This window comes from Agelaius phoeniceus, chromosome 8, assembly GCF_051311805.1.
Source record: "Agelaius phoeniceus isolate bAgePho1 chromosome 8, bAgePho1.hap1, whole genome shotgun sequence".
NCBI lineage: Eukaryota > Metazoa > Chordata > Aves > Passeriformes > Icteridae > Agelaius > Agelaius phoeniceus.
The window spans coordinates 32,211,080-32,229,794 of NC_135272.1; the positions used below are offsets into that span (position 1 = coordinate 32,211,080).

At 45.4% G+C, this 18,715-nt stretch overlaps 2 protein-coding genes across 4 annotated transcripts in view; both read right to left on the minus strand.

The window, feature by feature from the left end:
* Positions 1–3,246, minus strand: part of RAB3B (RAB3B, member RAS oncogene family) — a 52,721-nt gene extending 49,475 nt beyond the window's left edge. Inside the window, exon 1 of one of the 2 annotated variants that reach the window (XM_054638507.2) lies at positions 3,091–3,246. The gene's annotated coding sequence lies outside the window, so the exon portion shown is untranslated. The remainder of the gene's footprint in view (positions 1–3,090) is intronic. The other variant, XM_054638506.2, reaches the window with a different exon arrangement.
* Positions 3,247–12,442: 9,196 nt separating this feature from the next.
* Positions 12,443–17,747, minus strand: KTI12 (KTI12 chromatin associated homolog). Of its 2 annotated transcripts, none has more exons than XM_077182516.1 (3): positions 14,972–17,747; positions 12,991–13,043; positions 12,443–12,517 (listed from the first exon to the last, which is right to left on the minus strand). In XM_077182516.1, exon 1 carries the CDS (start codon positions 16,568–16,570, stop codon positions 15,542–15,544), a length of 1,029 nt encoding a protein of 342 aa, XP_077038631.1. In that variant the 5' UTR covers positions 16,571–17,747; the 3' UTR covers positions 12,443–12,517; positions 12,991–13,043; positions 14,972–15,541. The 2 variants fall into 2 exon arrangements, with proteins under 2 accessions (XP_077038631.1, XP_077038630.1); XM_077182515.1 differs by having other exon boundaries at positions 14,874–17,747.
* Positions 17,748–18,715: the final 968 nt, after the last annotated feature.

The following is an 18,715-nucleotide window of genomic DNA, read 5'->3' on the forward strand; positions in this document are numbered from 1 at the left end:
AGGGGATTTTTATCTTCCCTATGCTCTAAAGAGGGGATGCAGAGATTTTCACAACTCCCTGAATATCCTGTTGAATTTAGGAATCCTGGAGCCAGCCAGTTTCTAGTGCTGAGGCTGAATGCAGCCCTGTCCCAGAGAACAGCGCACACTGATGAGGCTGAGGGCTGTTACAAAACTCCCCATCCTCAAGGCCCTTCCTTCCTGTCACAAACACTGCAGCGCTGGCCGAGACAACAGAAATCCGGAATTCAGCTCCCTCCTCATCGGATCTGCAGCCCCACAGCTCTGCCTCTCCTTCTCAGGAAGGAACTGGCAATGGTGAAGCACTTCCTCACACCTCACTGCTGAATACACTGAGGGAGCAGTGCCATGAAGGCACCCAGAGCTGAATGTGTGCCAGCTCTGCTACAAGACGTGTGTGAGTGAGTCCCTGCTGATCCTTCCCCAGCTGGAAGGCAGGGCACAGCTATGCTCTGCCCTGGGATGCAGCCCTCATGGAGAAAGCCATGACCATGCCCTCCCACGGTGGTGGAAGATAAGGGAAGTTCAGGCATAAGATGGCACTCGCCCTGTCTGGAGCTAGAGCGAGGCCATGTGCAGGTTCAGGCAGACATCCCTCCACCAATGAGCAGGAGACACTTACAGATTTTTCTGCACCATTGGGTCTAAAATCTTAAAAGGTTAAAACAAGCTGCTGTCCTCACCGAATCAAGTGACCAGAGGCTGGAATTGTGGAAACCACCTGCAAACCAGAATCACACAGAGACAGGACCAGCTTAGGATGCCTCTGCAGTGCAGAAGTCTAATTTACTGCCTGTTAATGCTCCTCTTCCAAGCAGAAAATCTGTGATGAATAAGTTAATTCATTTCTCTATGCTATGATGTTCTTCCATGCTGCAAAGTAAGCCACCTGCTAACTGGGATTTGAACAAGCACCCTCACACTTCCCATTTTCAAATGAGCTAATACTTCCAAACATAAATCTTACTGCTTATTTCAAATATCAAACACTACTGCACTAAGCTAAGCACACATTTCCAGGGGAACACTAAATATGCAGAACCTGAAGCACAAGATACATTTTTTACAGAAAAAAGCATACCTGAAATGACCAGTTCAGGACATTTCTCAGCATTAGCCATTGAGAACTGCCTCAAAAAACCCTACTTCTTCAGCCCAACCAGTAACAAAAAATAGACATGTACCTACTGGGGAGGGCAAAGTGGACATGAGAGCCCTTCCCTGGCACTACAACCAGCCAGCATGATGCAAGACCCTGAACTGTGATGCTGTGACCTGCACATTTTAAGCTGAAGCTGCATGAAAAGATATGAAAATGAAGGTAGGAAAAACCACCTCTGAACTATGCAGCTAACATGCTTACTACACAACAACTATCATGTTAACAAATACTAAATGCATTGCTTTGCTGCACACAAGAACTACTGCTATTAAAACCTAAAGCTGATAAGTCTTCTCATTTTGTCACCTGAAAATATATTGGGTCTGCAAAGAGGGCATCATTATTTTGTCAAAATTGCAAAGGAATCTTGATTTTAATTCACTTTATTTGTCTCTCTTCTGACTTACACTATAAATTGTTCTGATAAAACTGTCCTGAAGGCAGTGAAGTCCCAGAAAATGCATATACAACCACCTTCAGGATAGCAAGCCAAATAACAGGAAATAAAAGCCTTTTAGTTACACACTTCCATACAGTGGCATATGGATTCAATTTTGTACCCTCTATAACCCAATACCAGCGCTCCCGTGATCTGAGTACAGTTACAAACACACAGATCAAAATTATAGTTCTGTGACATTTTTACCTTTGGAGGGGGAAAAAACAACGTTCACAAGAGAATGTTATTTGAACACAGAGCTAATCCAGGCAACTCTTAAGCCCTGCAAACTATTATTTGCACAACTGAGAGTGCAGCACTGGGTGAGGAATAAGTGATGAGAAACAAAGCAGAGACGTCAAAACCAGATTTGCCACCAAAGAATTTCACAGAAACATGTTCTGAGACCACGGTCTTATATTGTCTCAGGACATGGGAAAATCCACGTTAAAATTACTCCCCCCCGGTTTGGGTTTTTTTTTTTTCTTTTTTGACAAGTTACACTTAGATCAACCTGATGCACTGCACAAGCCCACAAGCTTGTGAGAAGGAAAGGACAGCGTGGAGACCGAACCTTGGGAGGCAGAAAAGGTGGAGCCGCTGGTGCCGGTGTTGGCGACGCCGCTGCGGTCCCGCCGGCTGATGCTACCGCGCACACCAGCGGCACTGCCGGGCTGCTGGCAAGAAACAAAACAGCGGGCAAAACCAACGCGTCGTCCCAGAATGCACGGCAAAAAAAGAAAATATACCGCATGCGTTTCGCACAGCATAAACTGGACAAACTGGAGAGTTTGTACTTTTTATGAACTAAATTAGAAGATGGATCCGTTCGGTTTGGTGCGGTGGGCTCGCTGCCCGGGGCTATACGGGCAGGGTGGGCACGGCCAAGTCCGCTCCGCCGGCTCGGGCGGGCTGTGAGGCAGCAGCGGGTCCGTGCCCTGCCCGAGCAGCCACGACGACAGCAGTGCCGCGATTCCCGGCAGTGCTCCATTCCCAGCAGTTCGGTTCTTGTCACCTGTTCCCTGCTCCCCCTCCCGAGCCGGGCACGGCCCGGGGTGACGGGAACGGGCGGGTTACCCAGCTGGAGAACAGCCGGGAAGGCCCCGCTCTCCGGCCCCCCCCCCCCCCTCCCGCGAGGCTGAGGGTATTTTAGAGATAAGGCAATATTATATCGCCTCTTATTGCTGGGATATGTTTATTTTAGAGATGGAACTGCTGTTGCCCTCTCCGCCCCGCCGCTCCCGAGGGCTGCCCGTTACACCACACACCTCGGGGCACGGAGCTCACCCGCCGGGCACCTCCTGCTTCCCCTCCCGCGGAGCCCGGGGCGAGGAGGGCAGGAGGAGTTTGTGGGTCCCGGCTGGGGACGTGGGGCGCGGAACACCGCCAGCCCCCTCCTCGCCACCTTCGAGGGGAAGCAGCTCCGACGGCGCGGGAGGAGCCCCCTCAGAGGAGCCGCGGCTCTTACCTGCGGCGGAGGAGCGGCCGAGTTGAGCCGAGCCGAACCGAGCCGGGACGAGCCGAAACAAACCGAGCCGAGCAGAGCCGAACTGAACTGAAGCGAGCCGAGCCGAGCGGTCCCGCGGCCGCTGCTCGCGTGGCGGGAGCCGCCCCCCCGCCGGTACCTGGGGCGGCCCCGGGGGCGGAGCGCGGCGGGGCGGGGGCCCGCGGGGAGCGCGGGAACGGCAATCGCCTCAGGCTGGGAAAACGTCCCAGGTACGAGCCGAACTTGCCGTTCTTACCGCGCTTTCCGCACGGGCTGGGATTGTCATCAGTAGCACTGTTAACTCTGAAGCCTAGTGATGGCCGATGTGGTATCAGGCACTACATTCCTCCTGGTGAGAAGACAGAAATTGAGGCAGGGGCTGCGATCTAAGTCGTTCGCATGAAGGAAGTCTGATGAAGAGATTGTGGTGGACCCTCTCAGCTTTAAAATCTTTTAGACCTCAAAGAGACTTGACTGTGGTCTGTTTCTCTCCAGGAAACCAAAATAGCCTTTGAACATGATGCCCTGGACAGAATGAACAAAATATAGGGTTTTTAAAAACATATTAAACATTATGTGTGACGTAACCAAGAAGGTGCTTCCCTAACAATCGGCAGACGGCAGGATTTAAGCAAGTGCCTCAGCACAAACACAAAGTCTTGTTGGGCCCCAGGAGAGAGGCTCCTTGTGAGGGGAGGCCACAGCAGGAGGTGCTTAAAGGTACTGGATTTGCAGGGTTTCTGTCTTCAGGCAGTACCTCTGAACTCAAACCCCTAAAACTTGGGGGTGCAGATGTCTTTTCACCCTGCTATGTCCTCCAGAGCACTGCTGCTCTCTTCTCAGTCTCATTGTGCCTTTTGTTTGATGTGCAGCATTTTGACTCGGCTCGGACACTGCCCACACAGCACAGGAATAATTTTGTCCACTTGTAAAAGCTTCTTGCACATCTGGTGATCTTCAGCATCTGATCCTCAGCTCTGATCTTCAGACTGGCTCGTAGGTCAACCAGCCCTTGGAGCAGCTTGAGCTTCATAACAGTTCACTCACTTTAGAGGAGTCTGACAATTGATTTATTGCTACATTTTGTCCAGGGCAGTTGACTAGTTACCAGTGTCATGGGAATGTAGAAAGCCAGGGAGCACAGTAGTACTGTATGACTAGCAGATAGCTAAGGTGAACATTTTAGGAACTATCACAGGAGAGATGCTGAGCAGCTTTAAGGAGCACCTCTTCTCTTTGCAGATCAGAGATGCCATACAGCTTCTGCATTTTACTCAAGTCTGAGCTATCTGCCAGGTGGCTCAGGGGACAATTCTACCCAGCATCAGAGTAATTTTCTACCCTCATCTAGAATGAAAATGTGTATTTGCCATCAAAACCCCAGCTAAAATTACTGTTATATAAACCAGGCCCTGATTTAAGCCTTAAGCAAAATAACAGCTTTGTGTAGGCAACTAGAAATAATCAACAGTGTAACAAAATCCCAAACTCATTACAACAACTATTTCAAAGACAGCCTAGCAGGCTTGACACCTAAAAAAGTCTTTCCTGCTCCTTGCAATCCTCTTGTTGCTCTGGGATAATTGATCTCTGCCAAAACCTGACTTCTCATCAACCCAGCATGGGTAGAGCTCTTCTCTCTGTCTGCTGACTGATGCTCAGTCTAGAAAATCACTGTGATCCCAGAGCCCTAAAAAGCACCAACACAAAGTGCAAATGGTCATGGGCACATACCTGCACCTTTGATGCAAAGGACACACCATGGCTGAGGCATCTGGCAATGATCACCTGATTTCACACCCCAAAAACACAGGCACAAGTGCAGAGCCACTGTTCAATCCTAATTTCCAAAGGCTTTTTTAGATTTCATGCCACCCTTGAAATGCTAGTGTTTACCTGCAAGCCCTTTCAGGGATACCAAGAGGGCACCCAGGTAATTAGGAGACAGGAGAATATGTCGAGATTTTTGCTGTCTATCACCTTGTTTAGACATGTTTCTATAATTTATGGAGTGAACAATTTTTGCTCTCCTAGTGCACTTCCCTGCCAGGTTTTAATGTTGTATGGTCATGAATTGCTGATACCACTTCCAGTGGGGGAGGTCTTTGTTATTTTAGATTTATAGATGGGGAAATAAGGAAACAGGAAAGAACTCCCACAAGCACACGGAGGTGGAAGAGCAGATGCTGTGCTTTATCTTGTTTTCTGACATGTGGATCTATCTCACTCTCTCCCAGCAGTCAGGAGAGCACATTTATCAAGCACAACATACATACTCTACTGCTCTCTCAACATTTTAAATTCAAAACACTCCATCCTCTCGCAGTGCAATTGATCTGAAGAAGCAAAATTAATCTTTTCTAAAAAGGGAATTTTTAAAAATTAATGTATCAATTTATGCATTGATTTATTTATTCTTAAAGCAAGAGCAGCACCAAAACAGTTAAATCAGCTGTTGTCCAGGGGAACCAGGTAAAAACAGGACTCCCATAAACAAAATCCTCCTTGTTTGAATAGGCAGCACTCACCCAGGTTCTTCTCAACTTCAGTGTGGAATAAAGAGCAAGTAAGGCCCATGCTGTGTCCCCAGGATGTGTGCGAATTTCATTCCCTTTAACAGGGCTAATGCATCCAAATCCTCACAAATGGCTCTTTGAGCACTGTTCATAATATCAGAAACAGCACAATAAAGTGACATCCAAATTTGACTGTGCTGCCAGTGCAGCTTATTTCATGCACAGCATGTTATGTTGTGACCTGAAGCACTCTCAAAAAGCAGAGAGCACATCTGCAGTTCTTATCAATTAATATTTCTGCAGCACATCTACCTATTTCATGCTGTGCATGTGCAAAATGGTCCAAAAATGAGTGTATACTAGCAAATAAACTCTAATCAGCAGCCAGTTACCCACAGCCTTAGCCAAACTCAATCCACAGACTTGTGCCCCTTCAGCTCTGCTCCAGCTCCTCCCTTGCCCTGACTTGGAGTGGTAACAATGGGATCATGACCTTGTGAGAGGGTGCAAACTCTAGGAAGTTGGCTCCCCTTCACTCACCACATCACAGCAGAGACGTGGGAATGGAGGAGGAGATTCCTGTGTTGGCTGGAGGAAAACAGAGCACGGGAGCAGCACCCACCCCCTTGAGATCCCATGGCCAGGTTGTACCTGCCTGCTCCCCCCACCCTGCCTGCTCCCACATCCTGGCTGCTCCCTGCACTTTTCCTGATGCTGTGCCCTGTGCTGGGATGAGAGCCAGCACAGGGTGGTGTGTGACAGCCTCTCTCACAGTTCTGAGTCAGAAGCTGGAATGCTGTAAGCGCAGGTCAGCCAGTCCCTGCTTCCAGCACAGTTGTGAGCAGAGCAGTTTTGGGTCTCTATTTTTGTTTTTTTGTCCATAATCAAAGGAGCTTACTGCAGATTTCACCATCCCAAATGGTGCCATGACATCTTTCACAGCTTGGAGAGGGTCACTAAAGCTTTGGTCCCTGTTGCCACTGCCTGTGACAGGTCACAGGGGCCGGCTGGCACTTGTCGCTGAAGATTCCTCCTCCTTGGATGGTGCTGACGTGGTGGCACCAGATTGGTGCTGCAATGCAGGAGTTGTGCTCCCTGGACAATGGCAGGCCTGGGAACTGTGCACAGCCACACCTTACTCTAGACAAACCTTGAGGGGAAAAGCAAACTGAGATTATTTGACTAACTGCTTAACAAGTCAGCACCTGTTTCTTCAAGGAGGGAAGGGGGAATGGGTTAATGCGCCAAATAGTTTTGAGACAAAGTGACTTCTAACATTTAGACAGACCTTTATTATTGTTTCCTGGTATCCTCAGGCAGCAACCTTCCCTCTCCAGTCAGTGCCAAAGACAACTTACACAGATGTCTGGAAAGGGGATGCAACCTTTTACAGAAACTCCATCCTTGGCTTTGCTGTCTGTGAAATGAGCATGGATTTGCAGTGACTTCCCCTTTTCATCCCAGTCTCTGGAGAGAGCTCTGCTCAGAGTAATTCCATCTTTATTGCTTTCTGCATCTCTATCCTCAGGCCTGAAGTTTAGAGCCACCTATAGCGACGGTTGTCAAGGAGTAGCCCTGGAGTGTTCTCCTGGCTGGGCAAACCCAAGCAGGCAGAATACCAGGTCAGCTGCAAATAAATATCACAGCCAAACATAAATGCAAATACCTCTCCTCTTGCCAAAAGTTAAGAGAAGTTTCATCACCTCCAACGGTATATGGCCTCATATTCATAGGGGTTTAATAATATTTCACTTCAGAGCTATTTATTACAGGAGCTCTAAATGAGCTCTGAGTGAATGAAGCTCATTAGCAGTTTGATACAGGCTAGACACTGTGGCAGGCAGACAGCCAGGGGGACAAAAGTGTGTTTGAAGTAGATGACTCCTAAACTCAGCATGCCAGGATGACAGATGGGGCACTCTGGCGGTGCAGGCATTCTTGGTTGTTGCAGTTTTGTTCCCTGCTGCTTAACACGGCAAAGGAGAGGTTTCCCAAGTCTCCAGCTGAAACTTCCTTAAAGCCTGTCCAGCCTCAGGTGCACAAATCAACCTCTGCTCCCAGGCAGCCAGATGGGAGCTGCAATCCAGGCACTCCCTAATTAACTTCGGGTTTTTTTTCTTCTGTAGGTTGTTTCTAGAAGAAAGGGAACTGACAGCATGTTTATTTACAAGAGATTAATTCAGCCTGGAAGTTTGCTGGGTCTGTACTAAGAATTTTGAAGTGTCTTGGGGTTTTTTATCACCATAGAAGGAGGAAAAGCTGAGAATCCAAGGGGATTTCTAAATGCATCTGAAGAACTGATCATGTAAGTTACTGCAAGTCACACACAGATGGGCAGCACAAGAAACAAAGCTGATGGGGGCAAACTAAGCTGAGGTCTTGGTTACTGAGCAGTGTGCAGTATCATTAACTCCAAACACAGCTACAAGAAACATTGACCTGCAAGCCTCTGGGGGACTTGTTTGTGTATAAAGTCACAAAACATAACAAAAAGCAACTGCTGGGTGGATCCCTCTGCACAGAAGAAAATGCCGACCATCTGTACCATCTTATCAAGATCATGAAGAAGAAGGATGTAAAGGAGATAGTAACAAAAATATCCAGGTATAAAACTAACAGGTAGAAAAGAGAAAAATACTTAAGTGACTTTACATCAAAAGTAGGTTTGCCCTGTAATCCAGAGATATGAAAACAGCTTTTACACAAGGTAACCAGCTGTCCCTAGAAATCAAACTGTGAAAGCACATAAATCATGTTCTGCTGAGACCCCAGCTAGACACCAAGCAGGGCAGCAAGTGCCAAGCTCCATCCTGCTACAGAGGAAAAAAGCATGGTTTAGAAAAGAGCAAATGGAAGAGAGGGTGGGGAAGCTGTACCAGCTCACCGTGTCTGAACATACAGAGGGTAGGAAGGATTACACAGAAAGGAGGCAGCTGAAGAACAAAGGAAAAAGGGTAATGAAATAAGTTCTTCCTTCCAAAGTACCAAGTCTGGAAGGCATGAAGTGCTAAGGAGAGGAGCTGTGTCAGAGAAGATGTGAAGGAGGATAATTTTGAATCAGGGTGGTCTTAAATGTAAAGAATAAAGCACATTGCCCGTCCCTGTCACTGAAGGGAGATGTCTGTGGATGAAGAACTTTCTAAAAATTACCTTGAGGCCACATTGCTTCAGGCATCAAAGCATTTTGCAAAGAAAGGGACACTTCATGCACATCCCACAGGCTGCAGCTTCACTGAGAGATAAGAGCAGGGCAGAGCTGCTGCAAAGTCATGCATGGAAACTCACAGAGGTGCACTCTGCTAATTTGCATCAGAGATTGCTCTTTAATTATGATTTGTTGAATCCTTTCCCAGATGAACACGCAGAGTCCTCCCCCTGCTGGCAAGTAAAAAAGCCATAGCAATGATTTTTTAGTTATGTCAATTTAAAGCTCTAAATAAAATGAGCATCAGATAGGATCTATTTTTTATTTGCTCAATGGATAGAGCTGGGGAAAAAAGGGAATGTTTTGCACAACACCAATCCTTTTTTAAGGCTTATATAGATTTACTTTGAGGTTGATATGACTTGAGAGTAGCTGCTGAGTTCAATTCCATTGTTAATTTACTAGACAATTTGCAAGAGAAGCAGAGGATAAAGCCTGTAGAGTAACTATTAGCAGCTGAGCAGGGTAATTGCAATGTGCAATAATTCCATTAATTCCACTGAGTCCTTATCTTTTAGTACCCAGTTAAGTTTTGGTGCCTAAAATTTCTTAAACATACTGGTCTGGAAAGTAGAATTCCTAATGCTGCTGAACAGTAAAAATTGATTCAGTAGACAAGTTGGGTTTATTGTATAAACAATTTTCCCCACCTAACATCCTCAGATGGCTCCTCAATAAGTATCTGTAGAAAATGATCACATTTGTTATGGGAAGCTATGGCAAGTGTCTTTTGGACAGGAAGTTTTGCTTGAGATGACTAATTTGGTGGCTGAGAGGAGAGCAGTAGGTGGTGTTTATTTTGGCTTTACTATGCCTTTCAACACTGTCTCCCAAAGCATCCCCATAGACAAACTGATGAAGTACAACCTAAATAAAAATGGATGGAAATGGATGGAAAACTGGGGGCTCATCATTAGTGGAGCACCTTTGGTTGGTACTTTTTAACACCTAACTCTGAGCAAACTGGCAGATGATATAAAGCTGGGGAGGGGGGCTGATCTCCATGTAACAGTGGTTGTGCTGCCATTGAGGATCTCAAGAGGCTGGAGAAATGGGCAGAGAGGGTTGTCAGGAGGTTCAAGAAAGGGAAATGCAAAGGCCTTCAACTGGAATCGACAAAGTCTGCAAATCTGTTTTGCTGCACAGGAGAATATGGGAATCCAGGTGAAGAAGAAGCTGATCATGGGCCAGCAATGCACTCATGTGACAAAGAAGCCCACAGCCTGCTGGGCTGCATTAGAAAAAGTGTCCTCAGCAGGTCAAGAAGGGTGATTTTACTCCCTGCTATTCTTCTCTTCAGTTCCAGTAAAGAAACACATTGCCTTCAACAGTGGAGGTAGTATAAGAATGGTGAATTGTAATTGTGGGAATGGAAAAACAAATGATGTATTTTAATTATAAAAAAGGAGAAACCTTCAGCTGTGACAGTCAACATCAATAATCACTGCAACACAAACAAATACAAACAAACAAAACCATATCCCCCCATGCTTAAGACCATAAAGCTACTCCCTTAAACACAAACCACTCTCTGCATGCTTATGTTTAAAAAGGTTTAATTTTTTCACCCTGGTACAAAAATACAGTACAATGTGATGGCAAGGCATTCGCCAAAAACATTCAAAGAATAAAAGGGGAAACCCCATAAAGCTTCAACACAACCCACCCTCACTTGATGGAACAATCAAAAGGTGAGTGCATAAGGAAAAAGTTACATTTCTGGCCAAAGGCAAATAAAGATGAATCACAGAGTTTTACACAATAATACATTTGCAGAGCTGATAATTCACATGCTATCTGGACATTCATGAAATGTATTCTAGTTGGTGTAGTGGCAGAATTCATGGTTTTGGATATCAAGAAAACAACTGGCCCAGGAACATGCCCCAGTGATGGGAATGCCCAGTAAAAACTATGGGATCACATAATATCAGTGAGAAAAGAGAGATTCAACCCTGATTAGTGTCAAAATGATGGCTACTTCTAGTTTTTCCCATCACATTGTCCTCAAATACTGTGTTCCCTACACACCTCCCTTTTAACACCAAATATTAGTGGTTTCTCAAACACACAGAGAGATGTGTTTGCACATTACCCAGTTGTAAAGAACCACCACAGTGCAAACTGCCAGGCAGAGAAAACACTGTAACTGTTGTGTGTGTGTGTGTGTGTGAACTCCAAACAGGGTTTTTAACCTAACATTGCTGACAGGGGAATTATGTCCCTTCAGTGCATCTACATTCTTGGTCTGTTTAATCATTTCCTCCCAGTTTTGAAGTGATGAAAAGCTATCATTCAGTGTATCCATTATAGTTCATCTCCCAGGTGCTTTTGTTTGAAAGCATCGCCTGTCAGCTTCTCCTGGGCCTCCTTCATCCCTTGGACAACTGAAAGATTACACAGAGAGATACCAAACATTAATCTCAGGGTGAAAACATCAAGGTAAACTGGTAATGAAAGTGATTTAAAACAACACAGTTACAGAATGTAGACCTACAGATTAATCTGTAAGAAAAAAAAAACAGTCCTGCACCCTTATCCCAACTATGTGTGGCTGGATCATGCAATTTCCATGATTTCCCATGCCAGAACTGGAGACAAAATTAGGTCTTAGAGACTTTTAGTAGGTATTAAGGTGAATCATGATTCTGAGTATGGTTACTGAGGCATCAGAGAATCACTCACACTGTATTTAACCACTCCCAGTTATACTTTAAAGTAACATAATTTCTCTCCATGGCCAAAGCTTCATCTCACTAAAAATGCACTTCAAACAATTCAGCACATACCTTGATCAGCATTGGTATAGAAATACTTGTAGCTGGGGTTTCCTCTCTCATTTATGATTTCTGGATGGACCTTTCCACTGGGGTCTATGAAATAAGAAATCCAACAAGAAATTTAGATGGAAACAGTAAGAACCCAGTGCTGTGAATGGACACAACAGCTGTGGATGCCTTACCCATGAAAAGGATTCTGGGAATATAACCTCCATCAGGACTAAAGGCTTCATCCTTTGGCTCTTCATCATCCTTCCACAGCAAGGCAGGAGAGAGGAAAGATATTAGCAAGACAGCTAACAAAACATGGTGCCTTTTACAGAAACAAGTTACTGCCTTCAGATTCCTTCTACCCTGAGCAATTTACTTGCAAGTTACTAGCATCTCTTCAATTTACATCTTGAAGAGATGCTAAGTAACTGCAGTATCCTCCACTCTCCAAGGGAAGAAAGTTATTTTTACCTACATAAGTATCATTTGTGAAAACAATATTTTTTCTGGTCAGTCAATCTGCATTACTCACCCACTCTGGTACAGGAATATTTTATATGTACTGAGAGAATGAACATAAATTCCTTTCTTGTGGAAACTGAATCACACAAGCTACAAACTGTTAAAGAGGAAATGGCAGAGAGCCAGGTTTATAAACACAATTAAAATAACAAGACTGAAAAAAAGTATTTTTAAAACAATGAGCTCTATCAATCAATCCTGAATGCCTATTTAGGAGTGCAGGATTTAGGATGTACACAAAACAGGATGCAACCAGTTGAGTCAGATTCCAAATGCTTCATTACTAGGCAGAACATGGACAGAGAGCAGAAGGCAGCTTACCTCAAGGTTGACCATAACAAAATTATGGGCAAGTTCAGAGATCTCCTTGGATTCAGCAAACTTTGGCTTCAAAGCTAAAGAAATAAATAAAAATAAGAGGCATGTAAAAGCAGTGGAAAATATCAAAATCTCCACTTCGTTCCTCCCTCTGGAGAGGTGGCACTTCTCAATAGGCAGTGAGTAAATGGAATGTATGTGTCCAACCCTTCCAGGCTTGGAACAGGAGGGACCTGGAGCAATTCTTGCCTGGCAGCCATGGGCTGAAGCCTGCCCAACACACAGAGGTGGTTATATTTGATCCAGTGCAACAGAAACAGAAATCCTGATGTAAACCACCACTCCCACTCAACTACCTCATCCTTTAAGGCTTAGCCATACACCCAGCTTGTTTGTTTGCTATGACACTGCCACATTATACCACTCTCAATGAAATACAAATACCATTAGTTACATTTTGGATGCAAAATTCACATTTCTCATGGCTACATGATGTCTGTACAAAGGCTCATTAGAAACTTCAGCAAGCTCTAGTATTCAATGCACTTACCTTTGCAAGCTCCACACCAGGACTTGTGGATGATAACCATAAGAGGCAAACCACTAACAAAAAGAAGAAAGAAAATTGTCAAAGAAATTCTGTCACATGTACAGTTTAATAGTCAAGTCTTCCTCAAAGGCTAAATGTAATGGGAAATAAGTCAGATATAAAGAGATTTTGGGGTGCTCTAAGATTGTCTTGCAAAAAGTTTTAAATGTGATAAAATTATTATAGCTGCCAGCCAATAACTGCTTGTGTAGAGGAGGAGGAGACTTCTCTTCTAAGTTTAGATTTCTCACATACACAACTGGTCATGCTTTTTTTTCCTGGATTACTGGCAATGGTTAATGACAGCAGCTGCTGAGAGATCTCAGGATGGATTCTTATGGCTGCTTAAGGCAATCCAGTGGATGACAATCTCTCCCTATTACAGCCCAAGTCTCGCTGAGCAACCAGCAAACCCAATAACCCAGCAAACCCTTGGGCTGCCTGCATGGCTTCCTACACATTTGTATGCTGAAACTAATTGTGATAGATGTGTCCAGTACCAGGGCTAAAGAGAGGGGGTCTGTGAGGAACTGCAGCCTAAATAAAATGCAACGCAAAAGGACCAAAGCTATTTTTGATTTCACTCTTTCCAAATAACTCATTTTGCATTTTATAGCTACAGTACCCAGAGATTGTTTCCATACAATAATGATATGGCTTCCAGAACAGTAAGAACAGCCTAAAATTAGGTGAAGGAGAGGAAGGAATCTGGAGAGAACATCCTATATGGATACTTCTTTCAGGATATGCCAAGAAAAGCAAACTGTAAGCTTTCTCTGACTGTAAACTCTGCACCATATTAGGGGACAAAAATAAAGTCAAATTTTCATACACATGAATTATTAACACCTTTGCACACAACAACATTAATTACTAGCAGAACTATGTATGAGCTTCTCTTTAGGTGTAAATAGACATGAAAGGAAATCTCTACTGAGCAGTGTTCAGTAATGAACTTTAGAATGAGGAAAGGGTGGAAATGAAGCCATTAACATTTAGAAATGTTCAAACAAAATTCACCATCTATAATTAACTGATATGTCATCAACTTCATATCTGCTTGCAGTAAGGAGCAAGAGTACACATTTCCCTAGTAAAGCTTGCATTGCCTCAGTGCCCTCTCCCTGACTTCTTTTCATTGTTTCTATAGAGTCCAAAATGATTTTGCTTATTTCTTGAAGAGAGGCTGATCTAAGACTGGATTTAAGATTGTTCTTATTATCAAGGATCTGTGATTCATGTTGAAAGAGTTCAATGGTCTGGTGGTCAGTACTGGCATACCCTTTTTAAAGAGAAATTTTAAAAGCAGATTTTAAATGAAAGTGCTCGCTTCCTTGAAATACCAACTCTTAGTCAGTAAGAACTCATAGAGGTTTGAGATAATTTATGTGTTTTCTCACCTTTGTTCTCTTTACTTTGACTGGTAAAATAAACTTATTTATATAAAAACATTTTTATAGTAATTTCTCAGTTCTGCAGAGCATAAAGCCCCTTAGCAGCTGGTGTGCCAGACAGACACTGTAACTTAAGTAACCCTTCCTGCCCCACTTCACCATTTCATCCCAGTGAGCGCTACACATAAAATTAAAACAAAAAGCCACCATTTATTAGAATGAAGAATGAAGCATCCACCAGAAAGTGAGAAGTTTATATAAGCTGTACCCAAAATTATTGGAAACTTAGCTACCCATCACAGCCAATACAGACTTATGAGTTTCACACAGAACAGAAATAAATACATTTATTTCTGTCATTTTATCTCCTTTTTCCTATGACAGCACTCATTCTTAAGCAATTTGTGTTTTTAAGGGTGTAAAGTGATGGTTTTAAGGGTGTATAATGACCTTGAAAACAAAAGACCTGGCCAATTTTTTTCAGTAAAATAGTCCTGCAGGTAAATTAAGACTTTACTCCATTTAAGGCACACATTTTATTATTAGACCTGAAACAGAGAAGTTTGAGTCTGTTAAGCCAGCACCCTTTTGCAGTGTAAAGTTGAAAATCTCGGGTCAGTCAGATTTCTTTGAAACAGTCACATCCTAAAAATACAGCCTGTTCCAGATCTGGACCTGAAGTCTCTTCTGCAGTTCAACCTTATCTGGTGGCAGCTCTAAAAAAACAATCTTCTTATTCCAGCACACACATGCCAATGTGGAAGAAAAGCCTTCCCTACAGTCATCACCTTTTGCACTTTCACATCACACTATTTGATTAGCGGGGTTTGCATCTCCACAGGAGATTTCATCGCTTGGGGACGCACCAGTAGCTCTCCTTTTTGCAAGATGCCCGTGGGGAGAAGGCAGTGCTGAGGAACTGCTTTCCTGGAGGTCTCCCCAGCGATGCAGCGGGCTCGGCTGCTGCAGGGACACGGTGTCCACCTTCCCAGAGCTGCTGCTGCCCAGCGATCCGAGCATCCCCGGGCTCCGCAGGTCTGTGCCTCAAGGCACATTCATCCCGCTGCGAGTACTTGGGGGCCAGACCACCGCCACTGCTGGGTGGCACAGGTGACACTTCACTGGATGCTGCGGCTCAGGTATTGCAGGAACATGCTGGCCAGCTGGGGCAGGTTTTCATCGCTGGGCTGCATCTTGGTGTAGCTGATGAACTGCCTCCGCAGCCGGCTCAGCTCGGCCACGCTGACGGGCCGGCTCAGCACCAGCCCCTCGGCCACGCCGGGGACGCGGATGGTCTCTCCGGGCTGCGCCCCGCTCCTCTGCGCGGCCAGCACGGCGGCCAGCACGTCCTGGGTGACGCGGTCCAGCTGGTGCAGGAAGCCGCAGGACTGCAGCGGCTGCGTGCGGGTGGCGCGGTGCGGCGGCGGCGGGGCGCTCTCGAACAGCGCGGCGCGGATGTCGCCCAGCGGCAGCGGCTCCTCGCCGCGCACCGTGAACAGCGGCCGGTCCCAGCGGCAGCTCGGGTCGGGCTCCTCGAAGGGCGGCTCGTCGGGGCCGCCCGCGCCGCCGGCGCAGTGCAGGAGGCAGCGCGGCGTGCCCGCCTGCCGCGCCGCGCAGTACAGCTCGTAGCGGATGCTCCGCAGCTCGTTGCCCGCGTCCACGATCACCACGTCCCGCCGGCTCAGCCGCCGCTCCACCTCGGCCCGCAGCGCCGCCCGGCCGCCCTCCGCCTCGGCCACGACGTGCGCCGCCCGCTCCGGGCCGCCCAGCGCCTCCCGCAGCTCGGCCGCCCGCCGGCTCTTGCCGCTGCCGGGCCGCCCGCACAGCACCACCAGCGGCATCGCCCCGCCGGCCGCACCTGACCCGGACGTGGAGCGACTGCTTCCGCCGGGCACACACACCCACAGCTCGCCCGGCCAGCCCCGCGCAGCCCGCGGGCGGAGAGAATCACGCCCCGGCACCGCGACACCGCCCGGCGAGGCGTCCCGCTTAAAAACGCCTTCGCAGCAGCTGTTGGAGCGGAGGGACCGCGCCCTCGCCCTCAGGGAACTTAAAACCGAGAAGTCCCCAGCATCCCATGGCATTGTGGAGTTTACAGAATTGAAATCGAAGGTTTGAAACTTCCTAGACCACCGGCTCTGGTGCATCTCACTTGATGCATCCCAGATAATTTTATGTAATTTTACATCTCCTGATTTATGGTCAGAAAAAAAAAAAATTGTACTTTTTACGTTTATATTTTCGTTGCGACTAGTAGTTTCTCCCAAGCCTTCAATTCAATAACACTCAAATGCTGCCGTGCTCAAATCAGCGAGCAGATCTGCGCATCAGCAATGAAAGGAGAGTGTAGTTCCCACCCATCCCATCCCTTGCTGCAGGGTCTTTTTGAGCACTAATCCTGCCTAAACCTGAGAGCTCAGACCTTGCCATCGCTCCCACCCTCTTCTGTCTCATTTTAAAGCTTCCTCTGCTGCTGCTGCTACAATTATAACCGTAAAAACTGAAATAATCTACCTTTTTTTTTTTTTTTTTCAAAAATGCCAAAGTATCAAGTTATAAAAACTTGTAAGACTTCTGAAGTGTACCATCTGGGTTAATTCAATGTCTGCACTGGAGTGTAGAACTTGCCAGATGGATCCGTTTGAGAGCAGAGCTAAATTAAACAGCAAACCTGAAAGGCATAAGTAATTTCTGCTCATGTCAGCATTGTCAGATCTAGGTTATAAAGTTAAAATGCAAGTAGAATTTATAAGCATGCCATTCTCCTTCTTGGATTTTAACAAGAAGCAGAAGAAACTGAGAAGAGAAAGTCAAGATGTCATTTTTCGTAGAGACATTGTTCTTTTTAGAACTTAAGCTTAGCCCAAACCAGGTTCTGTCAGTTCACTAGAGTTTGAAACTTCCAGATTTTTGCTGCAGATGGAAACAAAATACCTCATGCTGAGGCTTTATCTATACAGGCACAAGGAATTTTAGGGAACTCTTAGCACTGCTGAGTTTAAGGGCATTGAGCACCACTTACACTTGTATTTCTGTGTTTGAGAACCGTATCTTTCTTTACTGTGATAAATAATTATTTTATTGTTTCAAGGACATGCTAGCACTTCAATCACTTAATCAGACTGCAGTGATTAAACCTAGGTGGTGCCTTAGCAAAGTTAACAAAGCTCTGTATTTTCTCTCCAATAACCTGTAGGGATCTGAAGAATCTCCTAAACCACCCTCCTTTTTGTTAATAGAGACTCTTTTCTATGGTTAAATTTAGGGCTGAAATAGAACCATTGTGAATGCTTCTGAAAACAAATTTCTGTACTTAACACTAACAAACATACCTGGCTGCTGCCTCTTTCTTCCCATCTTCCAGTGTTCTCCAATGAATATGATCTCCAAAACCTGCCAGAGAGAAGGGTTTATAAATGCTGCATAATTTAACATGTCAGCTAACAGGAAAACAGCCCAACCCCCGAGAGTACTTTCAACTCATTTTATATTATTTTTTTAAAGACAACTATAGCCCCACTTCTGGAAAGACAGCCCACACAGTCGTATGAGGAATCCCACTGAAATTAATTAACAAAAACATACTATACTCATGAATATTTCTATATATGTATGTAAATGACACTAAAATCCCCCAAACAGATATTAAAATTGAAGTGCCTTCTGATTATTCTCTGTTCTTTTTCAGTTTGTGAACATTTATTATCTGATGAATGACAAATTAAACATGTCAGCATTTGGCTTCCTAAATCCCACTGAAGGTGAACTAAACTGAAACTTAAAAATTTTGAGGCCAACATATCATTAATTGCTCTAAAGCTATTATGCCAAGTATTCCTGCTGATGATAATATCATGGAAGAGCAAGAGAGAACACCACCATTACACAGATTTCTGAGTGTTACAGTGACTGAACGATGCAGGAAATATTTTATCTGGCATCCAGATAACAAGTCTTGTTATGTCAATTGACTTAAGAGTGAGTCAGTGTATGTTTAACAGTTGCAAAGCCAGGGTTGGGTTTTTTTAGTAGCCAACACAGCACATGGCCAAAAGCCACCTGGAGAGCTCAGCTGAAGCAGATCCAGGAGCTGTACAAAGAGGAACTCTTCTTGGAACACCTCCTCAGAGGTCTTGGTTCCAGTAATTAACAATTACTGTGCTGGACGGCCAAACATGAGCCTCGGTTTGCCCCCTCCCATCCCTAAGGGTTCAGATTAGTTCAGATTAGTCAGGAACCCGCCATGCCCGAGGTGCTGAGGGGAGCAGATTTTGGGAGCTACACAGATATAG